The 26,327-nt window shown below is 38.2% G+C and overlaps 2 protein-coding genes across 2 annotated transcripts; both read left to right on the top strand.

Annotated features, from left to right (window-relative positions):
• The first annotated feature begins 92 nt into the window (after positions 1 to 92).
• Positions 93 to 9,568, top strand: LOC146582242 (uncharacterized). The gene is made up of 6 exons (XM_085246102.1): positions 93 to 147; positions 236 to 598; positions 7,439 to 7,759; positions 8,070 to 8,327; positions 8,628 to 8,738; positions 9,531 to 9,568. Exons 1-6 carry the CDS (start codon positions 93 to 95, stop codon positions 9,566 to 9,568), a joined length of 1,146 nt encoding a protein of 381 aa, XP_085102228.1.
• A 2,382-nt stretch (positions 9,569 to 11,950) lies between these two features.
• On the top strand, positions 11,951 to 17,394 carry LOC146582241 (uncharacterized). The gene is made up of 6 exons (XM_085293364.1): positions 11,951 to 11,988; positions 14,044 to 14,234; positions 15,301 to 15,621; positions 16,170 to 16,421; positions 16,511 to 16,630; positions 16,845 to 17,394. Exons 2-6 carry the CDS (start codon positions 14,186 to 14,188, stop codon positions 17,024 to 17,026), a joined length of 924 nt encoding a protein of 307 aa, XP_085149490.1. The 5' UTR covers positions 11,951 to 11,988; positions 14,044 to 14,185; the 3' UTR covers positions 17,027 to 17,394.
• Positions 17,395 to 26,327: the final 8,933 nt, after the last annotated feature.

The raw sequence follows: 26,327 nt of genomic DNA, 5'->3' as shown, positions 1-26,327 counted from the left end.
TCAGTTAGGACTCAGGTTTGCAGCAGATTTACATCCAGATTTGTACATAATTTTCTAGAATCTTCGAAAGATTGAAACCACAGTGTGGGTGAATGAAGAGCATGGAACAGTTTTTTATCATTGTGCTACTAGCAGGAGGAACTCAAGGTAAGATTGTCCTCATAAAGAAGCCAAACATTCACATTTGTAGTGTGAATAATTTCACCTCATGTTCTATTAAATATGTTTTTTCCAGCTCTCATTCCAGTCGATGAGACCACATGTGACCTCAGGACGAACACATGTCCATGCTCTCCTCTTCTTAAAGGAACTGTGTATATCCAAGTGATGACTGATGCTAGTGGCCGTGAAGTGACATGTTTGAAGATGCTTCCCACCGTGAATATAATTGTGTTCAATCTGAAGAAAGAAACAATAACAATAGACAAAGAATTTAACAACAGACTACAGTTTCTAATCAGGAATGGGACAATCAAGATCACAAACGTGAGGAGGAATGATTCAGGTCAATACAGCATTGAGGTCTTTAATTCAGGTGGAGTCCGAGAGAAAAACATTAATTTCACCCTGGATGTTAAAGGCAATGACAAAGCTGAAAGCAAGTTATGTAAGTTACTCTTTATTGAATAGTGTTGATGTTATTATAAAGATAATCAGACATGTAACTGTTAAACTGTTAAACACAGTACACATCACTTGTGCAACAAATGATAGAAGCAGAAATGCAGAAAAACATATGGAAAGAAAGATGCAAGTGTACAGTGAACAGTCTATGCTGATATAGTATTTGTCTATGTATAGGTATTATTGGTTATTTAGCCACACATGGGCTGCTATTACTTTTTATGATTGAATAATCTTTTATTTCCCAGTAACTACACTTTAACTACCACCTACACTTTAAAGGCACACTGAAACTTTCCACTTGGTGATAGAATATCCTGAGCTGCACTGTATGACCATATTAACTTGTGACATGTATGCATTATAATAGAAGAAGAATCCTTTTTATTGTTGTTATGTATATATATACACATATATACACACACACATGCATATAAGCACAAAGAAGACACTATTAAAAGCACACCGTCATACTAAGACAGGGGACACTTTCTGTTGTCACTCTGTAGAAGTTCATAAGAGGCAGAGAAGCGAGTCCAGTCCGTTTTAGCTTCCTGGGGAATAATAGCCTTTGTTTGGCTTTCATCACAAGGTGTGACGTGTTCGGGAACTGGGTCAGGTCAGATAATGACCTGTTTCATATTGGGATCTTCTATGTTGCAAACAGGGTTGACAACATATTTTACATTTACTTTGAATTTTCATTTTAGTCAAAGCCAAATAAAAACATGTAGGTAATACTTCATCATACCTTGGTTAATAAGTTAGTAAAGTCATAGTCAAGTACTTTTAAGTTAATTTTTATACAATAAAAATTATAATGTCACAAAACATTAACAGATTTGTAAACATTATCTAAACTGGTTTTATAACATAATAGTAACGTTAAAACAATGTTAATAAACTCTGTCTACAGCATCTATAAATATTGTACACGTTTATTAAGGAGGAACCTGGAGGACCACGCTACACGTTTGAGTGTTTTCCCCCTTTGTTCCAGTTTTCTTTCACCATCTCTTTATTTAGTTTAAATAATAGTTTAGTGTGTGGGGGTTGTGCCCAAACGTTTATATATTTACAGTTAGTTAACCATAATAATACCAAAGTCTTACCAAAGTTTACGCTTGAATAAATTGTAAGTACTGTACTTATAATTATCACTGTGTTCTCATCAGCACACAGTTTTCCTTACCTGAGGCTAGTCTTTGCTGCACTGGGATCTCCCCTGATAGCAGTGTCATGCTGTGTTGTGTATCGGGAACTGAAGCATCTTAAGAAGACTTCTAACAAGGCGGCCCGTGATCAAAAGAGGTTGATATACAATTACATCATTTCAGTGCCATAATTTGATGGGTAATTGTAAAAGTATTTATTTTGCTATAATTGATTTTTTTTCTTTCACAGCCTCAGGTGTGAAACAGAGAACATAAACCTTAAGTGTGAGTCTGAGCTTTAGTGAACTGAACTCACTCGTGATCAGCACTGGACACTGAACTGAGGATCAATGAAAAATGAAAACAGTTAGGAGGTGACTGTGGAAGTTTCATATTGTATCAAAAACAATTTAAAAATGTTATGCTTGCAGCTTTGTAATCATATTTTGGAGATCAGATAAGAATATACAGTCATGTATATTATCCTGATTCAAAATTCCTTAAATAACAATAAAAACTTTGTAAATGAATGGGAAGTCTTTTTCAGTGAGTTAGTAGGGATTAAAAAAAAAAAAAAAAAAAAAAAAATATATATATATATATATATATATATATATATATATATATATATATATATATATATATATATATATATATATATATATATATATATATCAGACTCACACTTAAGGTTTATGTTCTCTGTTTCACACCTGAGGCTGTGAAAGAAAAAAAATCAATTATAGCAAAATAAATACTTTTACAATTACCCATCAAATTATGGCACTGAAATGATGTAATTGTATATCAACCTCTTTTGATCACGGGCCGCCTTGTTAGAAGTCTTCTTAAGATGCTTCAGTTCCCGATACACAACACAGCATGACACTGCTATCAGGGGAGATCCCAGTGCAGCAAAGACTAGCCTCAGGTAAGGAAAACTGTGTGCTGATGAGAACACAGTGATAATTATAAGTACAGTACTTACAATTTATTCAAGCGTAAACTTTGGTAAGACTTTGGTATTATTATGGTTAACTAACTGTAAATATATAAACGTTTGGGAGGTTACTTTTAAAATGTATTCCACTACAGATTACAAAATACATGCCCCAAAATGTATTCTGTAACGTATTCCGTTACGTTACTCGATGAGAGTGACGTATTCTGAATACTTTGGATTACTTAATATATTATCATGCTGTTTACAACTACGTGAATGTACTATTGCTGTGATTTATTACTGTTACTGAAGGTCCGCAGCTCCGAACCGTAGTAAAGGGATCTCTGGCTAATACGTCAGGTTCCGTGTCGGGCTCGTAGCCGAAAAATAGCTTTACTTTGTTGTCTGGGTCAACTTTGCTTGCGAGAGACAAAGAGAGGCGTTGAAAGACTGCTCCAACGGAACTTATTGTTTCGGAGGAAAACACAAACACAGCGTACAGTTGAGTCTTAATAGCTTACTTACAACTGGGCTCGTCAGGTACTCTTCTTGGCTGCAGTGGTTATTATTATATTTATATGCTTCCAGCTCCCGTTTTTGCTCGATGACAACTCGTACTTTTCCTTTTTCTCCCTCCCTCGCTCACAGACACATAACAGGTATGGCAGTCCATTCTCCCTGCAGCATGGACTACACTGCCTATGATGCTACATTCTTTAGAGCTATACCTGTAGCATTCTGCCTATTAGCTTAGCACAACAACAACAACAAAAAGGCGCTCTCGCACCCAGGAAACACGCAGAGAGAGAGCGTCACCCTGTAACCATGGCAACCGTAACCTTGCCGCCTGGAACAACAGAACATACCTGTCAAACAAACCCAAACAGTCCTGACCCGCCACAATATGAAACAGGGAAGTACCGCCGTGTAAACCATTTATTTCAACAAAGTAACTGTATTCTAAATACCACGTTTTTAAACGGTAACTGTAACGGAATACAGTTACTCATAATTTGTATTTTAACTACGTAACGGCGGGACATGTATTCTGTTACTCCCTGTGACAAAGTGGGTGAGAAGACCATTTGTCTACATTCTTAGTTAACATTCTTGTTTTGATTTAACCATATTTCACATGTAATCTGCAATAGGCAAACATCTACTATCCCGGGTTTGTTTATGTTCTGCACTTTTACAGATTATATAATATAACATCTTGGTTTAAATCAATTCATGCAAGTTTGTTAAGTTAACATGTTATTTATTTCAACTGTTAATTTGTATTGTTTGAACTTACCTTTACCTACCTGTCTTCCAGAAGCAAAAGGAGGAAATGTAGTTCTACTTCCTGCTTTATACCTTCTGGGTTCATCTGAGGTCACAGGAAGAGACCAAGGGCAGGAGGGGAAGAATTCTTATAATTTAATAAAGTTGATTTTAAAGGGTTTATAAAGAAATAGATTTAATGTTGTGATATGTATTGATTACACCAGAGTTTATGTTGCCAGTCAAGAGGAGTAGTAGAGGATGAATATAATCATGTTCATCTCACCTACCTACTGAATGGAATAGTCCAGAGGAGAAAGTGTTTGATTAAGGGGACTATTTAAGCAGACGAACTCAGGTGTTTCAGGAGAAGGGTTCAGGTCAGTGTAGCTGTGTGCAGTTTGACCTTAATTTCCGTTGATTTAAGTTCAGTTATGTTTATTTGAATTGAGTTTATTATAGAGTTGAGTTTCTTATTTGTTTCTTTGTAAATATTCTTGGGCCACAGAATGGTGAATAAATCACTTGCTACACTGGACAGCATCAGTCTCCTGCACTTCTTTGACCGCTTAAGTCGAGTCCTACCACACTCCCCAACACTGTATATTATTTATATATATATATATATATATATATATATATATATATATATATATATATATATATATATATATATATATATATATATATATATATATATATATATATATATATATATATATATATCTCGCTGTAGTTAGAAATATAGGCAGCACGGTGGCACGGTGGTTAGCACTGTTGCCGCACAGCAAGAAGGTCCTGAGTTCAATTCCAACATCAGGCCGGGGTCTTTCTGTGTGGAGTTTGCATGTTCTCCCCGTGTTTGCGTGGGTTCCCTCCGGGTACTCCGGCTTCCTCCCACCGTCCAAAGACATGCAGCTTGAGGGGATAGGTTAACTGGAAAATCCAAATTGCCATTGTGTGAATGGTGTGAATGTGCGAGTGAATGTGAGTGCGAATGGCTGTCTGTCCCTGTGTGTTGGCCCTGCGACAGACTGGCGACCTGTCCAGGGTGTACCCCGCCTCTCGCCCTATGACAGCTGGGATAGGCTCCAGCGCCCCCCGCGACCCTGAAAAGGATAAGCGGAAGCGAATGGATGGATGGATGGATAGTTAGAAATATATTAAAAGATATATCAAACCTTGTGGGTTTTGGCTTTATCACTTTAGTGTGTCTTTGAATGAACCTAAAGAAGTTTGAAAATAAATATAACTGTTTTAATTATAACTAACAGGGCCACATATTCATCAGTGTGGATCTGACTCTAGGGACATTGACAGGATAAAATGAAGATGGACTCTGTGGGAAAGCTGCTTGTGTCCCTGCAGCTTGTATGTTGACCATTGTCTGCGTTTCACTTCCTTCATATAGTAGCGGTGTAAAATGAACATATCTCCTCATATGGTGAGACCTCAGGGTGAAACTGAGGCTCTCAGTGTTGCTAAAATATTCTCAAACTTCTACATTGTTTCACACGTCTATTTTCTCATGCAACTGAAGAACAGAATTCACTCAGTCAGCTTCATTGTTTTAATGAAGTTGACTGTAAGTGAATTATGACATCACACAAAAGCTTTCTCCAATTAATTTCACCACTTTGTAAGTGGTGCTAATGAATAATTACGATTAATAATTAAATTTTTAAAAAAGCGTTAACTTTATTGTTATATTTATATGTTAGCTGTTTTTTTAAGGTAAAATGTAGTTCAAATCTAATTTTTATACAGTGTACATAACTCAACTTACTGTCAAACAAGAGGACCTTTATATGACTATGATTGAATCTGTGGAAATACTATATGTCAAAAACAGAAACATGTATTTCTGCACTTAAAAATAGGTCAAACAGAATCATTAGTTATGATTTTGCACTAGAAATGGTGCTATGAAGAAGAGAGACCCTATTGCTGTGTAAACAATATAACGACATTACTTTTAACGTCTGGACAAACATATTGGTAGGTGTGAGGTTTCTCTCTACTGGTTCATAAAGTGATTGCATTCAAGCTTTTACACTTTTACACTTTAACAGGAAAGGATCAGCACTAGTTACTTTGGTTGAGATGGCAGGAGCTTTTTAGGTTAATTTGTCCAGTAGCTGTATGTCGTGGCATTGAATTTGCCCTTTTCTGTGCTACTATAGGCAATAAATTGGACAGAAATATTTCAGCAGGCAAAAATGGTTAAATTATATATAAAATAACAGAGAAATTCTTCAATGTAAAGTAAAAAGGCAATGAGTTTCATTATTTGAGACGCGACTGTTGGTCTGTTCTTTAGTTTTGTTCTTTGGTGCCAACATAAATCTTCTTCTTCTGTACTTTTGTCATGTAAACACATTATGCTTGTGTTTGGTCCGTTTATAACATACTGCCATGCGATTGCATTTGTCCCTAACCACCAGAAACCCTCACGTTAACTTTTATCAAGTGGAAAAAAGTTAGCGTTCATCCTTCAGCTTCACTGTGTTAATGTTATGCTAACGTAGCTGTTTTGCTAGTGATCACGTAGGACATCATTATATACCAGCTAGTCCGACTTCAGTAACCCTACAAAAGTCCCTGCTGTACATTTTAATTTTTTCAGAAATCTCTCAGTCAGAACATGGCATATGATGTTTAGGTGGAAACTAGCGAGCTAATTTCCTGCTAACTTCTAACTCCGTTGAATTTAATAAATCTGTTTTCATGGATGCCTGAATGTTAAACTTAATTGTTACACGTGGTTAAGCAGCAACACTGATCATTTTATTAAAGATGAAAGAATTTAGACAGTTTTTAAATCTCAGTGATGCCACAGTGTTCCTTTGACTTTGGGACCTGAAGCAGACGGAGTTTTGGACTCAGATTACTCAGCAAGGCTCCTGACTACGGCAGCCTAATGCTGCGGCAAGCCATCAAGCGGTGTGCCTTCATAGCTTACCAAAGTCGTACTAAAAGACTTTTTGACAGATTTCTGCGCGCCGTGTACTACATAAAATTGGTTCGAGGTCATTAAGCACAACCAGAATTCATACATAAGGCACACAGTTGATTTTTGAGAAAATTAAAGGATTTTAAGTGTGCCTTACAGTGTGTAAAATACGTTATACAGAAGAAAAGAATACATCATGATATATATAGTTACCGCATATGCTTCAAATTATACCATGATATGGATTTTAGGCCATATCGCCCAGCCCTATTTGGGAGTATATTATTGATTAAATGTGTGTGCTCTTGACGCTCTATTACCTGCACCTACTCAGAGTGAAATAATCAGAGCTCGTGTACTCATGGCAGTAGTGTTATTAAAAATAATTTGATAAACGTTATCATTTTATACAAAGCTAATCCAAAACACTGGATTCACAACATGTTAACATGAAACACTGAAAAAGAAAAAACTTTTTTAATGTTTCAAAATTTGCAGGTGTGGAAACTCACTGTGATGGCAGACGGGATGGAGCTCAGTGTTATGGAGCTTTGGGAGGAACTGTGGACATCCAGCTGATGGACAGCACCTCAGAAATACCTAGAATCCAACTGTTAAAGAATTCATTAAAAATACTATTTGTCAGAAATAATAAGGTTATTTCTAATACCGTAGTACATAGATCTAGCTTTTTTCCCAGAAATGGAAAATTTAGGATCAATAACCTGAGCAGGAACGACAGTGGTAAATATACCCTTCAAACCTTTGATTCAGATGGAAGATCATCAGGTGTGCTGACTTTACAGTTGCTTTTTCAAGGTAAATGTTATGTTAATAAGTAATTAATTTAATTAATTAATAACCAATTTAACATTGTTTTCGTAATGTATATATCTTACATAATTTCAGATACATATAGTTTGTGCATACCCTGATCTTTATTAGGAGAGTATAAGCAATGATGTCTAGACTTAACACTTGCTTATTCAAAGTTGAAGGTTACTATTGGGAAATGACACTAATTAGTAGATAGAAACTTAACAATGTTTTGGTAATCTATATATCTCCTTTTTTTATTAGAGAGATTTTAAAATCTAAAACTAAACTCATCTGTGTGTGTTTCTCTCAGCTCCTGTGTCCTCTGTCCTGCTGGTCTCTCAGTGTCTGTCCCAGGGAGAGATGAGGGTGTCCTGCTCCTCTGAGGGAGGGGACAGTCCTCAGTACAGCTGGACTCTGGATGGACGCACACTGACAGTTGCTGAGCTGCTTTCTGTAAATATTAAGACTAACATCATCACTCTGAAACAGCACGTCTCAGGAAGTCTTGTCTGCTCAGTCAAAAACCATGTTAGTAAAGTCTCCAAAGAAAAGAGGATATCTACCTGTGTTGAGTGAAAAAGGTGATAGTTACACTTTTTACATTTTTGATAAATTATTAGTTTTTTGCTCATAGGGTTCATTTTCATCAACTGCACCTCAATCAATGGGACACAGGTGTCAGAGTGGGTGTATGAAGCCAATAACACCCTGTGCATTGAACCAACAAGTGAACCCACCACAACCACACAAACTGCAGTGGGTAAGAGGAATGACCCATGGTACAGTGGAAATTGAAAAAACAGCTAGATCCATTGATATCATTTTCTCCTTTCTTCATTTCATGTTTGACTTAATTCTTTCTATGAAATAGGACATTTGCCACTGATCAGTGGTGTTCTCTCAACACTTATAATTTTCTTAGTTGTGGTTGTAGCAGCAATCTGTGCCCAACGGAAAAAGCAAAACAGCAAAACAAAAGGTACAAAACTTCTTTTCCCTTACTCACTTTTCTTAAATTGCTTTTTTACTCTTTTTATAAATATACTTAATTAATGCAGTCTCAACAACAGTTTATTTATATCTCTGTTATATGTCACTTAAATATTGTTAAGCAGCCACAGTTAACACAGTAAATGTAAAAAGAAAAAAGTTAAACAGCTTAACAAAATCCAACATAATGTCTAAAGCTCGCAAATGAAGTTTAATACAAAGTGCGACTATTCCTCTAATTATTCATTTATTATTTTTAAAGCAACCGTTTCTTCTTCTTCTGACTGCAGAGGAAGAAAATGATCAGGAAGAAATCTTTGCTGATCTCAGGGTCGTGAAACAACAGGCGAAACAACTGGAGAAAAGAGCAGAGCTAGAGTTCTGCCAAGTCAAGTATTCAAAGTGTCCTTGGCAGACTGAACCAACGGGAGATGATTATTTGTATGCTAACGTTCATAAATTCAGGGGATTTAAGTGGTCAGTTCTTCCACACAGACTGCATCACTGAAGATCCATGGAGAGAAGAGCTGATGTTAAAATGTCTAAAGGTCTTTAATTTAATGTGATTTCCTATCAGAAAAATATAAAAAGCTAATACTTACTGATTTATTTTACTTTAATCTGCATTATACCAGAACACATGTATTCTTTTATGATCTCTTGATTTAAAGATAGTATGTTATATAAACACTGTGAGTGTTTTCTGCTTTTGTATTCTGCAGACATGATGATAGACTATTTTGATGTGGGAGTTTTTCTTTTTTCATGTGAACTTGTCTAGTTTTTGACTTGGTAGAAGTTGGAACAGATGATCCTTAAATTAGAAATAAATAAAGTAAATGGCTAAATGTTTGTACAAATTTCAGTGCAGCAAAACCTTTGGACAGTGATAAAACACACTAGTATAAACAGTTTTCCTCACAGATTCCTTACAAGAGACACTGATATTCAGATGACATTCTCTTATTTTTTTTTTTTTTCTTTTCTTTGCCTGTCCCGTTTGGCTCTTTTGCCATCAGAATTGTTGTCTAAAGGCAAACAAAGATGCCCAACGGATTTACTTTACCAAATTGACCATCCCAGCCTTGCCGTAATGGTCCATTTGATTCACCTTTTATTGTTTTTTTTGTTTTTTTGTTTATTTTATTTTCACTTACTGAATACGGGACAGACTTGACTGGGGGAAAGAAGGGGAGAAAGAAAGAGGGAAAGAGAAACAGCTGAGAAGAGGGACGGGGGAGAAGGGCAAAAAACATAAACCAACAGAACGGGCAGAGAAAAAAAAAATGCATATATCGATCACCTGGATCACCTGCTGAGAAAGAAAAAAGAAAACAAGCAGAAGAGAACAAGAGTAATAGAATAAACAACATCACAATGATATATGGGAATATGACAGTAAATACTAAATATTAAACATTATTGTGCAGCACATAAGATCAACAGAACACAGTGTGCTTTGAGGTAGGAGCCAAAAAGGGTGTAGTTTGTGGGTGTGATCACCCGTGTGTACACCTGTGAGCATGGACGCGCTTGTTTTTTTGTTTTTTTTAAAAGGTTCCTTCATGTAATAATCTGCTCGAAGGTGTGGGGGGGCCACAGCCCCGTCCTCCAGGGCATGAAGCAGGTATGGAGGAGATCAAAACTCCAGACATCTCAAGGGAAAGGTGTGTGAGTCACCATCTTTGTATTTGCTGCCATTTGGAGAATCACTTGAAAGAGACTGTGAGGTTTGCTATATGGCAAAGCAGGACTTGGATGGACTTGATGGACAATTAATTTATTTAGAAGCTTCAAAATGTGCAACAAACAATCCCAAAACTCGATACACAGCTTCGATGATCCAGATTCCATGATGCCAGTGATTCTCTTCAACAGGCTGCTCTCCACTGGTTTCTGTGCACAAGAGGAGACAGGTACGTTTCTTCACAAGATGACAAGAAGCACAACAAACCAGCACAAGACCCGGAGTTACACTAACTGAAGTTCCTTAATGATCCAGCGGTGACTGAGTACCTCAGGTAGTGACTCATAAGACGCTTTAAAAGGAGACCTGATGCTATCTTTTGAGGTGGCATATCTTTGAACTATATACATAAAACAAAAGCCTATTGAAACAATTTATGATAGTCCAAAAAAGGGGAAAAAGGTGTATCTGGTCAACAAATCAGTCTGAAGCAGTATTATTATTTATTCCCACGAGATGGTGCTATTATGCAGTATTCTATTACTGTTTTAACTGTCTTTTAGTTACTTATCTGACTTTATTGTAAAGAAGAGGTCTTCAAGATTTGTACTATTAAAATTTTAAAGATGAACTGTAACTATTTTAATTATATTTTTGTATATATTCTCACAAAACCTCAGTTTTTAAACATGAAAGCAATCATTTTAGTACACAGTGTTTGTAAATAGTTATTGGTCAACATCCGGAGTGACCTATTCCTATTTGGAAGATGTATCATTTTTACCATTTGTATTTATTTAATCTATTTAGATTTTGGAAAAGCACTCAGTTATCTACAATGTAAGTTTATTTTAAATGCAGTTTTCAGACACTATCAGTGTAATTCAAACACTGTTTATTGGAATATATTATTTATTTTGGGTGTCAACTACAACTACGGTATATGTGAAAAGATTTGACATAAACAACAACTTGTCATAATTATGGGGGTAAGTTAACTGTTACTTACCCCCATGCACTGCATTGGAAAACAGCACTAACAGTCTGTTAGTTTCAAAGGGCTGGAGTAACATGTAAGAGCTATTTATACTATTTAGAATTAACTGTCATGGTTCCTGGGTCGCCGACTAAGTGTTTTGAGTTATGTGGGTTCATGATTTACTTTGGTTTTATATATTTACTGTAATTATGTTCTAGTTCTTCAGTGTTTCATCCTTTGAGTACAATATTCCAAGCACCCAGCAGAGTGTTGTTATCCATGTTACAGGTTACTCCAGCCAAACTAACAGACCCTTAGGTACGGATGGTTCTTGTTGAGAACCGGTTCCCACTGTTTCAATTAATTGGAATTGTTTGCCATTTTTGCAAACGATTCCCCTATCGATTCCAGTCCCTTTGAATGACGTCGCCACGTTGCATAGCGTCATTTAGCCGACAGGAAACATAACGACTAAGTGGCACAAACGCTCAAAAGTTTGGTTATACTTTACAAGAACAGATGACAGCAGGGCAACAGCAGGGCAACTTGGGTTTCTGAGGCAGTTACAGCTGGGTGAGTCCCCTCACACATCGGTTTCATCAAAGCTTTGCACTGTTTGCTGGGTAAGATCGATAGGATCAGAGATTTGGACTCTTTAAACAGACAGCCAATCCCTACTTCCTGTATTGGGGTGCTCAGCACCACTTTACTGTCTGTCTTGAGTTCACAAGAGAAATGTTTCAGTGGTTGAAGCGGAAGTTGCAGACATGTAGTGTTAGGGTTTAGTCTAGTCAATTTCACTTCCTTCTGTGCAAAATATCTTCTATGGTGAAACTAACTAACATGTAACCTCAACATACATAACTTCAGAAAACACTTTAAAACCAGTGAACAACAGAACAATCATTGATGTCTATGAAAGTGTTTTGAGATTTGAAATAATCTGTAATTTAAACTTGAACATAAATTGGAATTTTTATCATGTATGTGTTGAACTGGCTTGAAAATACATATAAACCTCTTACTTGTTTTAATTTTAATTTTTTTTAGTTATTGCATTTATTTTAAATTTTAAATATTACAATGTCAGTGAAACTGCATGATTAGCTGAACAAGAAAATTACACATTTGGTTTCAAAGTATTAGTATCTCTAAACTGAAAGACAACTTCTGTCTTTTCTCTCTCTTGAGTTCCATTCTAAACACTTCCGTTCTTTCTGAGTTCACACATTCTTATCTGAAACTGATCACTAATGACAGCTGCTTTCAGTAGTTAGACTAGAGTAGTTTATCTGAAGGTTGCCAGAACGCGGGAGCTCCTATAAAACTCTGTCATACTGTCATGCTCATAATCATCAGTAGTGTAGTCCTATTTTAAATAGTTAATTATTGATCATGTTAATTCAGGTTCCTCCTTGTGGAAAAAAATAATGATGATGAAGAGAAACAGCTAGTTGTTTTTAGTTTTAGTGAGCTAGCTTTCAAACCCAAGAGTTTTAGATTTAAATAATTTTATAATTTTAATAACGACTTCGTCTGACATCATAGGTGTGATGATTTGCCCTGTTATTTCACTGAAGCTCTGCAGTTACAGAAATAAAAAAAATCAAACAAAAAATGAAACAAAGCAAAAAAGAAAGAAACAAATATGCAGAGTACTTTTATTTTACGAATTTCAAAGAATAATAAGATGAGTATACCAATGCTTTTCGTCAAAGTATTCACACACTGTCCTTTGAGGTTGGGATTCACATTTAAGATCAGTAGCCTGCGCAGGCAGACAATCTGAGCAGGCCTATGATTCAGATGAACACTTAGATGAGCAACAAAATGTTTCGCTCACTGAAAATGCTTTGTGCAGATTAAGACAATTTTCTTAAATGTTTATATCTGGATTATTGAGAATGCAGTATTTAAAACATACTTTTGAATAATAGTGTCACTTTTCAGAACTTGTACTGGTTTGAATGAGCATTGGTCAAAACAACCACTCAAACCACCAATTAGCCTAAATACCACAATCCCTAAAGTCACCCGTATAGAAAAGAAATAGAAAAAACTTATAAAAGACTTGCATCAGATGTGGCCTACTTCATATAGTGAATCATATAAGGCTTATATGATTTACTCATGAAAGTGGCCACTTTCATATATTGTTTTAGTAAGTATCCAAAACATACAAGTTTCATTTATATATTTTTTCTAGGGATCTTATTTTTTTTTCACTCTTGTATGCTTTTCATACAAGTTTCACACAAGACAGATACAAACTTTATAAGATTTATATATATGTTTTCCATATGGGCAGAGTGTACATTTTATAATGTTTTAAAAGTGTTTCTTTTTTCTTCATGGATGTGTATACAAGGTACTTTGTATCAGCAACAAAATATGGACTTAAGGTGGAATATAAATGGGGCTGCTGTTGAATTGCATTAAACTGCATGAATGTTGTAGACACTGAGTGATGGGCAGGATATGGTTAGTTTGTTACCGATCTAAAAATAGTCCAGTGACAGTGTGAGTAATAATTAAACAAAGTCTGTGGAAGATCTGTGAGGTTCCTTTTATTTCTGCAAAGTAATGAATATGCTAGTTGTACTTCCTTTTTCAAATTTCCACACACAGAATGAGAACAGCATTTCAAACGAGGCTGATCAGTAGCAGGAGCCATTTCTGACTGTTACCTGTTGGACAAATGTGCATATTATTTAATAAAGTACTCTGACGGCTGCCGACTGTGTCAACACACACTGAACATTGAGGAGACATGGAAGCTGTGCTGGGATTGATGGTGATCCTACTGGGAGTGTCTCATGGTGAGATATTCTTTTTACATGTGACACTTATCATTTAATACCTTTTTAACCTGTACAAAATATCTGACATCGTCATCAGAGATGTTAAAGCTGCACAAATACTTACCCAAAGTTACAATATGTGCACTTTGATTTATTTTATTTAATTAAATGTTAGAATCTATTGGCTACATCTGCAGTACATGACATTTGAGCAGAGCTTTAGTTCCTTTTTTTGTCTTTTTACCAGTTTTAGTAGCAGTGGTAAATTCTTAGCCCACTATGCACCTTGGGAGCCTTGTTGCAGTGTGTTTAAGTGAGTTTTAAACTGACTTTTTAAAGGACTTTATTCTTTCCATCCTTATCAGAGACGTCAAGCTTATTTGTTACTGTGATAAACTGCCTGATTTTGAAGAATCTGTCTCAACTTATCGGTTGGCTGTAACTAGGAATCCAGTTAAGTTATTTAAGTCATGCAGTCACTACAGATATGCTGAAGAATGTATAGGTTGCATTACTTTATCATTTTTAATGCCACCTTCAGAAATGAACATCTGTGTCCTGTTTGTGTGCAGATTCTTTTTTCTGAAATATTGCTTCCTGTTTTCTGTTTGACATTTATTTTATTTTGGTTACATGAAAATACTTTAGTTTTTGCACTCGGCTAAAATGTGGAGAATGTGTCTACCTGTATTTCTTAATTATTAATATATTAGTAAATGTTGGGCAGATTCGTGTGATAACTTTGGGATTATGGATGCAGTATGTTTGTTCTTGAGGCTCTATTACCTACAATTGTCAAAACTACTACCTACTCTGAGTTAGATATTAAGAGCTGACAGATTTATGGCAGTAGTGCTACTTCAAATACTTTGATACCATTCAATCAAAACACTGGGTTATCCAAAACATAATTAGGCATTAGGTATAAACATGGTAATACAAAAACTACTTTTTAACAAGTAAAAGTCCTCGCATCAGTAAATTTTAGATTGCTGACCATGTTAATCAAATTGTTGTTGTAATTTATTAGGTAGAAACTAACAAATCACAAATGCTTTTCTTTTTAATGTTTCAAAATTTGCAGGTGTGGAAACTCACTGTGATGGCAGACAGGATGGAGCTCAGTGTTATGGAGCTTTGGGAGGAACTGTGGACATCCAGCTGATTGACAGCACCTCAGAAATATTTAAATACCAACTGTTAAAGAATTCATTAAAAATACTAGATGTCAGAAATAATATGGCTATTTCTAATACCATAGCACAGAGGTCTCTCGTTTTTCTCAGTAATCAAACATTTAGGATCAATAACCTGAGCAGGAATGACAGTGGTAAATATACCCTTGAAACCTTTGATTCAGATGGAAGAACATCAAGCGTGCGGACTTTACAGTTGTTCATTCAAGGTAAATGTTGGGAAATGCAGACTTTAATTTATGTAAATGCAGTATTGTTTTGGTAATCTTTATAACATACAGCACAGAATTTCAAATAAGTACACTTTGTGCATCCCCTGTTTTGAATTAGCAAACCATAAATAATGATAATCTACATGATGCACACTACATTCACTAAAGTATTGGGCCACATCTCTTAATCTTTGAATTCTGATGTTTATAGTTCCACTGGCACAGATGTATGAAAACCAAGCAGCTAGCCATGCAGTCTTCCTCTACAAACATTTGTGAATTAATGAATAATTGTAAAGAGCTCACTGAAATTGTGTATGTTACTGTAACAGGATGCTACCTTTGCAGCAAATAATTTTGAGATATTTCTTCCCTCCTAGATATTCCATAACCAACTGATAGTGTTGCAAAGTAGTAGATTTTAGGAACTATGGAAAATCAGCTACCAAGTTTCAGACCATGACCAAGTTACACAGAAGGAAGCACAGTGCATGAAAGTGCATCTTGTTATAGTACCAAAAGTCATCTGTGTGTGTTTCTCTCAGCTCCTGTGTCCTCTGTCCTGCTGGTCTCTGAGTGTCTGTCCCAGGGAGAGATGAGGGTGTCCTGCTCCTCTGAAGGAGGGGACAGTCCTCAGTATAGCTGGACTCTGGATGGACGCACACTGACAGATGCTGAGCTCCTTTCTGGAAATAATGAGACTAACAACATCACTCTGAAACAGCAAGTCTCAGGACATCTGGTCTGCTCAGTGAGAAATCATGTCAATAGTGTCTCCAAAGAACAGAAGACCTGTAGTGAGTGACAACATTTTGAATAAAAGTCGATAATAACGACTAATTCACTTTTGAAGGTCTTTCATGAATGATCTGTTTTTTGCTCACAGGCTTCATTAACTGTACCTCAATCAATGGGACACAGATATTAGGGTGGGTGCATGCAGACAGTAACAGCCTGTGTATTGAACCAACAACTGAACCTACACCAGTCACACCAACTGCAGTGGGTAAGGAGACTAACATGTCAAATAAGCCTCTTTAATCAAACTGCCATCAGTGATGACACATGGTATATAAATGAATAAAAATGAACTCTGATGAAGGGGATGCATTCACGTATTTTTTCCCCTTTCTATAAACTATGGTACATGAGTGAAAACTCTACTGTGACTCTTCTCTCACAGCTCTAACTTGTCATAAACATTTTTGTGTCTAACACAGGTACTTCCTGGTTCATATTTGGTTTGAAAGCCGCTGTGGTAATTCTGTCATTAAGTGGGATTTGGATCTGGTTCACTTGGAAGAAAAAAACAATATTGGAAGGCCCTGCTGTCCCAGAAAAGGTGGAATCTCCAGATAACTCTGTTTTAATGATTGAAACGAGTCCTTGCTCCAACACCTAGTGTCACCTTTCACCTGCTGTACATTTGTCACATATCCGTGTAGGTGTGGAAATAAGGATTAGAGTTTATCCTTTCCTTTTCATTCATTCCACATTTTTTTTCACAAGATAACAAGTGTGTATAAATTTTCCATAAATAGTGGTTCTTTCTGTAATTTTATATTTAGGTCCTGTTAAATATAATCAAAGTGGGAAAAACTCTCTGTCCTTCATACTTTTTATTTTGTGTTTACATTTCATCTGTAGTGCTGAAGGACACATTTGTGTACAGATGTTTTCACCATTTGTTGTTTGTTGCTGCATTTTAAAATAATCAACCATATAGCTGACAATGTGATGTCAGTGTGTGAATAAAGTGCCAATAAAAGAGTTTATTTCTGGTAACTATGCAGGAAGAGTCAAAGAAAAGAGACCATGGAGAACACAGAAGTAAGAACTTGGTGCTTTAGATGAAAAGAGAAAAAAAGAACAAAAGTTAAACTTAAACATTGAAGTTAAAAGTGAATATCTTTTTCTCTTTGTGGTAATTAAGTAAAATTAACTTATTTAGCGCTTTTCACAGATAAAAATCACAAAGTGCTTCACAAATGGTGTAGTGTCGGACAATAGAAGTTAATTTTTGGGAAATTGATGCCAACAAAACTTTAACCTTGTTAAAGTGTGAGAAGAGATCAGATACAGATTTGATAACTGACAATTGGCAGAAAATCTTTTTTTTTTTTTATATCTTATGGTGGAATTAAGTAAAATATATTTTTCTGTTATCCATTGCATATTCAGCTTCATAAGAACATGCGCTAAAAATCCTGCCTGTGGACTCTGCTGGAGCCACTCTGCTACACCTGTTGTCGCTGCGATGCTCCTCCTGTAAGCTAAGAACAGGAAACTGAAGACAAGGGCCCTGTGCTTCGTACGTTGCTTACTACATCCAAGATCAAATGAAACATCCAAGACCAAATCATCGCGCTAACTCTGAGCTCGCTATTCCGGTTCCCCGAACACACCTGTTGTTGACGATTAGTATAGCTGGATGAAGTAATGTGAGATCACTGGGTGGCCCAACAGGGGCTACGCATCGATAGTAGAAACATTGATCGGCAACCCTTTGATTGGTCGGCGAAAATGTCGAAGGAGCGCGCTCGGTATTTTTCGGCAGCAGAGCAAGAACTCTTGAGTGAGGGATTTCAGGAGTTTCAGAGTTTAATTAAAACGCAAGGGAACACTGCAAAGGCTGCAAAAGCAAGGAGAGAGGGCTGGCAGAAAGTTGCTGACAAATCAAACTCGTAAGTAATTCAATAATAATAATAATAATAATGGATTGGATTTATATAGCGCTTTTCAAGGCACCCAAAGCGCTTTACAATGCCACTATTCATTCACTCTCACATTCACACACTGGTGGAGGCAGCTACGGTTGTAGCCACAGCTGCCCTGGGACAGACTGACAGAAGCCAGGCTGCCATATTGCGCCATCGGCCCCTCTGGCCAACACCAGTAGGCGGTAGGGTAGATTTATCATATCACACCATATTATCCGATATTATATTACATTATATTATATTATAATATGTTATATTATATCCCCTTTCACATTAGAGCCACAACAGGACCCACTAGAACATGGGAACAAGTAAAAGTGAAATATAAGAATATTCTACAGAATGGTAATATTTATCACTTATATTGCTTGTCGTCTCTTGGAAAGAGACCCTGGAATACTCTGTTTGTTTGTTCATAACAGCAACCAAGAAAAGGGCAGAGCAAAAACAAAGACAGGTGGTGGTCCTGCACCCCCTCGTCAACAAGTTGGTTAAGTGAATAATACCCTCACGGGAAAATCGATATCTCTCTATGAGCACACTGTCGCGCTGAGCTAAAGGATCCTGTCTGTCCCGCAATATACGCTGAATTCTGAGGACTCTCCTTATCAATCTTGCACCTTCCGCAATGGGTTGCTCGCGTAAACGGACAGGACATGGCTGCGACAGGCTTCCCAAATCCACCTTCGCTTTTATAGCCGTGGTCTCTCATCTTGATTACACGAAGTAATTTACAATTGCTACTCTGAAATATGAATTACATCTGTAATAATCACATACATGTAATAGAATGTTAATAGTACATTTCCCTTTTTTAGGAAATGACCTGTATGTATCTGTGTGAAATCAATAAAAGGATCAAGTGCTGCATTATCTTTAGTTACATTGATGTTATTTATTTATGGTGAAACAGTGGTGGAATATCGCTGTTGCTTTCGTATGAATGACGCGGGCATACCTGCGTGGCCGCGATCTAATCCTGTTTACATAAAGTAAACCTGCTCCCCAGCAGGTTTACGCTTACGGCTCTGTTGCTATGACAGCAAGTCCCGGATGGGCTTCGGGGAACTGAACGATCCAGGATCACGCGAAATCGTCAACAATCTAATCCAGCTAACTCACTTAGCGCGGTACGAAGAACAGGCCCAAGGACTGGAAGGGCTCATGAAAATACTAAAGATCTGGTGACTGTTAAGGCCGTCAGCAGATCTCAGTTTCTCCACCTGTACATTTTGAAAATGGTATTGTAATAATAATACAATTTTCTTCCTAAAAAAATAAGGCAGAAATGTAACGGGTTATTTGACCAGCTTCACCTTTAAACTCTGAGTAACCTTAGCCAAAATTATTTTGTACGTTAGGCTAAAACAGTTTGATTATCGAACATAATCAAACTGTTGCAGAGGGTCGTGAAAACTGCCCAGCGCATCGCCGGAGCACCACTTCCTGCCATAAAAGACATCTACAGGAAGCGGTGTCTGAAAAGGGCTGGGAAAATCATCAAAGACCCCAGTCACCCATCACATGGACTCTTCACCCTCCTGCCCTCTGGGAGGCGCCACAGGAGCCTCCGGACTAAGACCACCAGGTACCGGAACAGCTTCTTCCCCACAGCTGTCAGACTCCTGAACTCTGCCTCCTGACATCTGACCCACGTTAACACATGGACTGAACACACACACACCCACAATGGACAACTGTACCCTCAAACACACAATAATAACATGGGCTGAACCACCACTCACAACCACTAGCACTTTATATAGCCTCTGTAGAAACTATCCACATATTTCACTTATCTTAACTGCACTACTGTATAGCTCTGTGTAAATAATCATTCTGTACATTCGATAATCTTTAATCCTACAACTGTTTACAACTTGCATAGTTCCCATTTCTGTATAGCTGTATATCTCAGATTCTGTAAAGTTATTTATTTCATATTCTGTATAGTTTTTCATATTTATATCCTGTTCATAGCCTGTACATAGCTTGTACTCACTACAGCCTGTACATACTTATAGTTATAGAATATTCACAACATACTTCATACCGTGTACATTATAACATACCTTAATAGACCCATTTCTGTAATATACTCACATATCTATATTATTGCTAATATATATTGTAATATATCTATATCACTAAAGCACTTCTGGATGGATGCAAACTGCATTTCGTTGCCCTGTACCTGTGCATGTGCAATGACAATAAAGTTGAATTCTAATTCTAATTCAAATTTTAGTGCAAAAAATAACAAACCTATTGGACTCACAATATCTCCATTCTTATTTACTTTCCATCTGAATCAGAATCTGATGACAATCAAAAGAGGAGACGGTTCTTTGTCTTTGCTGGCTCCTTTGTATCTACACTGTTCCTGCAGCAGGGCCTCAAGGCCGGTCCAAACCTCTTGGGTCAAGCACAGTAGCTATCTTGAGCCATTGATGGTTGCGTGTAGCTACACATTGAGATTGGTCCTTTGTGAAGGCAGTATTAAATTTCACCATGTAGTTTGAGTCATCATCAGAGATCTCCGTGGGGTGATGCAGGTGGTAGAAGCAGGTAAAACAACTGAAGATGAGACATATGTCTCACCTCCAAGAAGCTCAGTCACAAACCCGTAGCAGACAATTCAGGAAAGTCATTATAAGTCTACACATATTAACTGTCAAGTATGGAGCTTTTTAAAGAAACAATAAGTTAAAAATAGTTTTATTTACCTGTTCAGGTCCATCACAGGGACGATAGTTCGAGTCCAGTGTCGGGAATCATTTCTGCGTACTACAGTGCGTGGAGTAATGGTATTTTAGCACTTTTCTGCAGAAGGGAACATAGGGAAGGGAAGAAGTCCATTGCAGAGGATGCTCTGAATGTAATGGGAAGCTGTATCCCGTGAGTAGCTGAGCCAACTTAGCGGGCTAAAGAGGTGGCTGTGGGCAGGCACTACACTTCAGCCAGATGAGAAGCTCCGGGGAGTTGTAACTGTATGGTATGAACTGCTATCAGGGTAGGAGATGTTCACACCTGTGCGTCCAAACTGCAAATGAATCGCAAATTAGGCGATGACGTCTGAGGAGTTGGCAACACTGCGCACAACAGTGGGAACAGTGTTGCCAACGCCTCAGTAAGGAAGATCGCTATTGGTTGTCCTAAAAGTCGCTAGAAGTCGCTAAATGACGTCATCGCCTAATTTGCATAATTGGTCATGCTAATCTAATTGTAACCTATGTTGTTGGAGAGAGAAATAACATCGTTGAAGAGACATAAAGTGAGTAAAAAACGTCCTAAATGCATTTAGAATTTATTTAGAACTACAAATTAAATTTCTTTTAGCAATTATTGTTTTTTTTAATGTCACAATTCCAAACCTGCTCCTTTACCCGGGCTTGGACCGGCAAAAGTGACCCAAAATAGGCACTCTGGTGGAGTTACTTTGTGTGTGTGTTTATAACTAGTTTTAAACCTTGTGATCCACAAAACAGCATAAGAGTAAAAGAGTAAAAGAAGAACTGACTGCGTTACAGCACCCGCTGCTTGTTGAGAGAAAAAACGATACGCGCTTTCACGTCTTTTTTTAGCAACTTTTTTTAGAGAAAAAGTCGCTAAGGGGTCTGAAAACTCGCTAAATATAGCGACAAAGTCGCTAAGTTGGCAACACTGAGTGGGAAAGCAATACTCACAGATGCAGGCAGAGGCGCACCCCTGCCCTCCTGTTGATTTTACTTGAAATAGTCTTTCGGCACAGCAGTTGGAAAGTTGGATCACCTAGCACGTTTTTTAACCCCTGTCTTCTACCACTAATAGTGGTCTACAGTCAGAGCAATCCATATTTAATCAAGTTTGGGCTGCCAACACCTTTTATTGGTACTCGAACTGGGACTGCTAATGCTAAACGCTCCCACAGTTTCTGTGTTCGCTGCAACATGTTTTGCTTTAGATGGTACCGTAAGGTTGAAGTGTTTCGATGGTATGCCAACTACTTTTTGCACAGTTTGCACAAAACCACACTTTTATCAAGGCTTCTGTTGGGTAGTCATTTGAAATGAAATTTGCTTCTGATCAGTCCTAGCAACACGCATATGCACTAGGTTTAAATGAACTTCAAACTGTAATCCACTTACAAAACTGTCTCATTTTATTAGAACAATTCACACTTGCATCCTTTCATGGTACATTTTATATATCGTCTCAACACGTTTTTAAACATGATGAAAGGACAGAGGGTGTTTGTGTGGTGTGCAGACAAGATTTTACTTCCCATTGTAATGAATGTTATCTTTCATAATTAAGAACTACTTAGAACAAAGTGGCAGTTTGAGAAGACATTTAGGACAGTGACATCCTGGCAGTACATTTTCTTAAAGCAAATTAGAGCTGCAAGACGACTGTGAGTCTTCATAATTACAAGTGCACATTAAGGTGTCTAATGCTGGCAATGAATACACGTTCTTTTTAAAACCACATGCCATGTGTGACCACAGCTGACATGCACTACACTGACACCACTCGCACCATTTTTCATAGAGTTCTTCCTCTTGTCGTTGAAATGAGCATGACAGATGCAGCAAAAGTAAGAGGCCTCTAAAACACACAAAAAGTGTGGTTGTTGGATCAGAATATTAGATGTAATGAATATAACAGATGGATAAGACACTACTTTATCTGAAGACGTACCATCTGTAGCTACTAGCACTGCCTCAATTCTGCATGTTTCCACAGACTCCTCTGGGCTCTGTGCACCTAAAGAGAAGGTCACAGGCTAGCAGCACATGTAGTTGGGAAAATTCTTAATTTCCAAACACCGCTGCAAAAAATGCAATTATTCTCCTCCCATTACTGCTTCTCACTTCAAGAAATTGTCAAAATAAGTCGTATGTTGTGACATCAGTGTTGGAAGTTTTTATTTAATAAAGCCTGCAGACAAACGGTGAGCGGCAGCTAACATCCCTTAACCAAAAAAGAACAAAAACCCAAGCTTGGTGGGAGCAGCCATTGCACAGGGCAAATGATCAGCAGTCTCTCCTGAACCCAGAACAGTCCTGGGTTAAATACTTCCTACAGGAATAATAGGCTCCCCAAAAAGAAAGTTCAAACTCCCTTGCTACTTCTTACAGTAGTTGAAACCAAAAGACTCTTCCCCCCACTCTAGGGTCTTTGTGTGTGAATGCTTCCCCCCCCCCAACTTCCTGAGATACTATCTGTTAACAGCATGAGGCTACGTCCACACTAATGCATTTTCAAACGAAAACGCATCATTTTCTCTCCGTTTTGGCCTCCTGTCCACACTGAGACGGCATCTTCCCCAAGGAAAAACGCAGCGTTTTGAAAACGCTCTCGAAAACGCATACATTTCAAAATGGAGAAGTAAATGGAGCTCTAAAATGATGATGCATTTTAGTCATGTGACGCAGTCATGTAACCAATTAAACAAAGATAGCGGCGTGCATTATACAGCAGTTGTTTGCTCTCAATTTTGACTGCCCTAAAAAAGATTAATATCAGTTTGTACATGCTCCAGATAGCTTTTCTTCAAATCCTTTAATTCTCACTCGCGTTTGCACATGTGCAGGACTGGAACAAAAATGCCGTTTTCAAATCTATCCAGCTAGTGTGGATGTAGCCTGAATGTGTGAGACACTGAGACATGATAAAAACCAGCGGCACCAAAGCATTATACAATAAATAATGTGAATAACACATAAATAAAAGAAATTCCTTTACATCAACAACAATAACATATTTTTGTTGCAGCACAATGGCTCTAACATCAACACATCCAAAATGATGTACCCAGGTATACTGTTGAGACAATGCCGGTCTCTGCGATTCTTTTGGTCCTGGTAGAGATCACGCTGAGATGTTCCATGTTTTACACAATCTTTTTATTACCCATTATTCTTACAGATACATCTGGAGATCAGCACACTGCATTCCTATGCTAAAGTTCCTGACGGACAGGAAGCAGCATGTGAGGCTGGGAAAGAATGTCTCGGACTCTCGGACCATCAGCACCGGCTCCCCTCAGGGCTGTGTTCTTTCTCCTCTGCTCTTCTCCCTGTACACCAACTGCTGCACCTCCACCCACCAGTCTGTCAAGCTAATCAAGTTTGCAGATGACACCACCGTTATTGGGCTCATCTCGGACGGGGATGAGTCTGCCTACAGGAGGGAGGTTGAACGTCTGGTGTCTTGGTGCAGCCACAACAACCTGGTGCTGAATGCCCAGAAGACAGTGGAGATTATTGTGGACTTCAGGAAGCACACAGCCCCACTCCCCCCCATCATCCTGACTGACACCCCCATCACCTCTGTGGACTCATTCTGCTTCCTGGGTACCACCATCACTCAGGACCTGAAGTGGGAGCCCACCATCACCTCTGTCATCAAGAAAGCCCAGCAGAGGATGTACTTCCTGAGGCAGCTGAAGAAATTCAACCTGCCAACACGGACGATGATGCAATTCTACACCGCAATCATTGAGTCCATCCTCACCTCCTCCATCACCGTGTGGTACGCTGGAGCCTAGGGATGGGTACCGGTGTCCGGTGCCATGATGGCACCGGTTCTGACATAAACGGTAGTAACCAGACCGAAAAGCAGCGCACATTTCGGTGCTTTATTTCGGTGCTTTTTTTTCCTGAGCTGTGATACACTTTAGATTCTAGCCAATCATTTTACGTTTCTGAGGATAGTAGGCGGGGCCAGGTACGTACGTACGTTCTGTTAAAGCAGAGCTACAGATTAAAAATGCCCAAGGCGAAGCGGTTAAAAGTCTGGCTGTACTTCATAGCAAAATATGCAAACTCAGCAGCCTGCAACAAGTGCTTTAAACTGATACTGTGATACTGTCAAAGGAGGTAACACCTCAAATCCGATGAAACACCTGGCGACACATAGCATTTTTTTTAAAAGCCCAGAAATGCGCCGTATTTGATAGCTTGCTGCGAGACCTCACACCGAGCACATCTACTGCGGGTGGGTTGCCTGTTATGCAACATCCCCCAAAAACACGAAGAGGAGAGTCCTGGCCCCTAGCCCTGCCAGTGTAGCAGAAATGATGACGGATGATGATGGCAGCAGCAGCCGTTCTTCTCTGCGTGGGTAGGGTACCACGTTATTACATTAATGCATGTAAGGTGAACTAGCAAACATCATCATAGCTACATGCTGCTGTCTTCTTGTTTGATGGCAGATACTCCCTTCACCCTGGCTAAAAACGCTAAAATGACCAAAGAAAAAGTGGAAAACAGTTAAACATGAGAGGTTTAGGACAAAGTTTGTGTTTTTTCCATTGTTTAAGCACTGCTTCCAGCCAAGAGTGATACCATATATGCCCCATAGCTGCAGAAAAGGCTAACATTGTTATATTTTTACAAAAAAACAGCTGAACATGAGAGGTTTTTGGACCAATTTTGTGTTCTCCATTCTTTAAGCACCGGTTTGAGCACCATTTGAGCACCGGCACCGTTTCAAAAGTACCGATTTGGCACCGGTATCGGATAAAACCTAAACGATACCCATCCCTACTGGAGCCACTATCAGGGACAAACAGAGACTGCAGCGTGTTGTGCGCTCTGCTGAGAAGGTGATTGGCTGCAGACTCCCATCTCTGCAGGACCTGTACACCTCCAGGACACTGCGGCGTGCAGCTCGGATCTCAGCTGACCCTTCTCACCCTGGATACAGTCTGTTTGACCTGCTCCCCTCAGGCAGGAGGCTCCGGTCCATTCGCACCAGAACCTCTCGCCATAAGAACAGTTTCTTCCCCTCTGCTGTTGGACACATGAACAATAAACGTACGACTGTTCCCACCACTAACACATGACCCTACGCTGTGTTCACTGCATCATTCCATGTTTTGGCACTGATCACCACCTGCACTCATGTATATATCTTTCTACGTAGCACTTTTAATTCTTATTCTTACTTTTATTTTTTCATGTCTATTTAAGCGCAATTTATGACAGTATGTTTGCA

The sequence above is a fragment of the Mchenga conophoros genome, linkage group LG2, assembly GCF_057382185.1.
Source record: "Mchenga conophoros isolate Kocher_MC1m ecotype Shallow Benthic linkage group LG2, M_conophoros_male_GT1.1, whole genome shotgun sequence".
In the NCBI taxonomy this organism is placed as follows: Eukaryota; Metazoa; Chordata; class Actinopteri; order Cichliformes; family Cichlidae; genus Mchenga; species Mchenga conophoros.
Note: the sequence above shows the minus strand (reverse complement) of the source record. Positions and strands in the feature narration are given on the sequence as shown.

Bases quoted from the DNA above. Each gene is read 5' to 3' on its own strand.
- LOC146582242 (XM_085246102.1), top strand. From the start codon at position 93: ATGAAGAGCATGGAACAGTTTTTTATCATTGTGCTACTAGCAGGAGGA. The intron at 148-235 runs GTAAGATTGTCC...TGTTTTTTCCAG, and splicing joins ACTAGCAGGAGGAACTCAAG to CTCTCATTCCAGTCGATGAG. The intron at 599-7,438 runs GCAAGTTATGTA...CAAAATTTGCAG, and splicing joins AGGCAATGACAAAGCTGAAA to GTGTGGAAACTCACTGTGAT.
- LOC146582241 (XM_085293364.1), top strand. From the start codon at position 14,186: ATGGAAGCTGTGCTGGGATTGATGGTGATCCTACTGGGAGTGTCTCAT. The intron at 15,622-16,169 runs GTAAATGTTGGG...TGTTTCTCTCAG, and splicing joins TTTACAGTTGTTCATTCAAG to CTCCTGTGTCCTCTGTCCTG. The intron at 16,631-16,844 runs GTAAGGAGACTA...TGTCTAACACAG, and splicing joins AGTCACACCAACTGCAGTGG to GTACTTCCTGGTTCATATTT.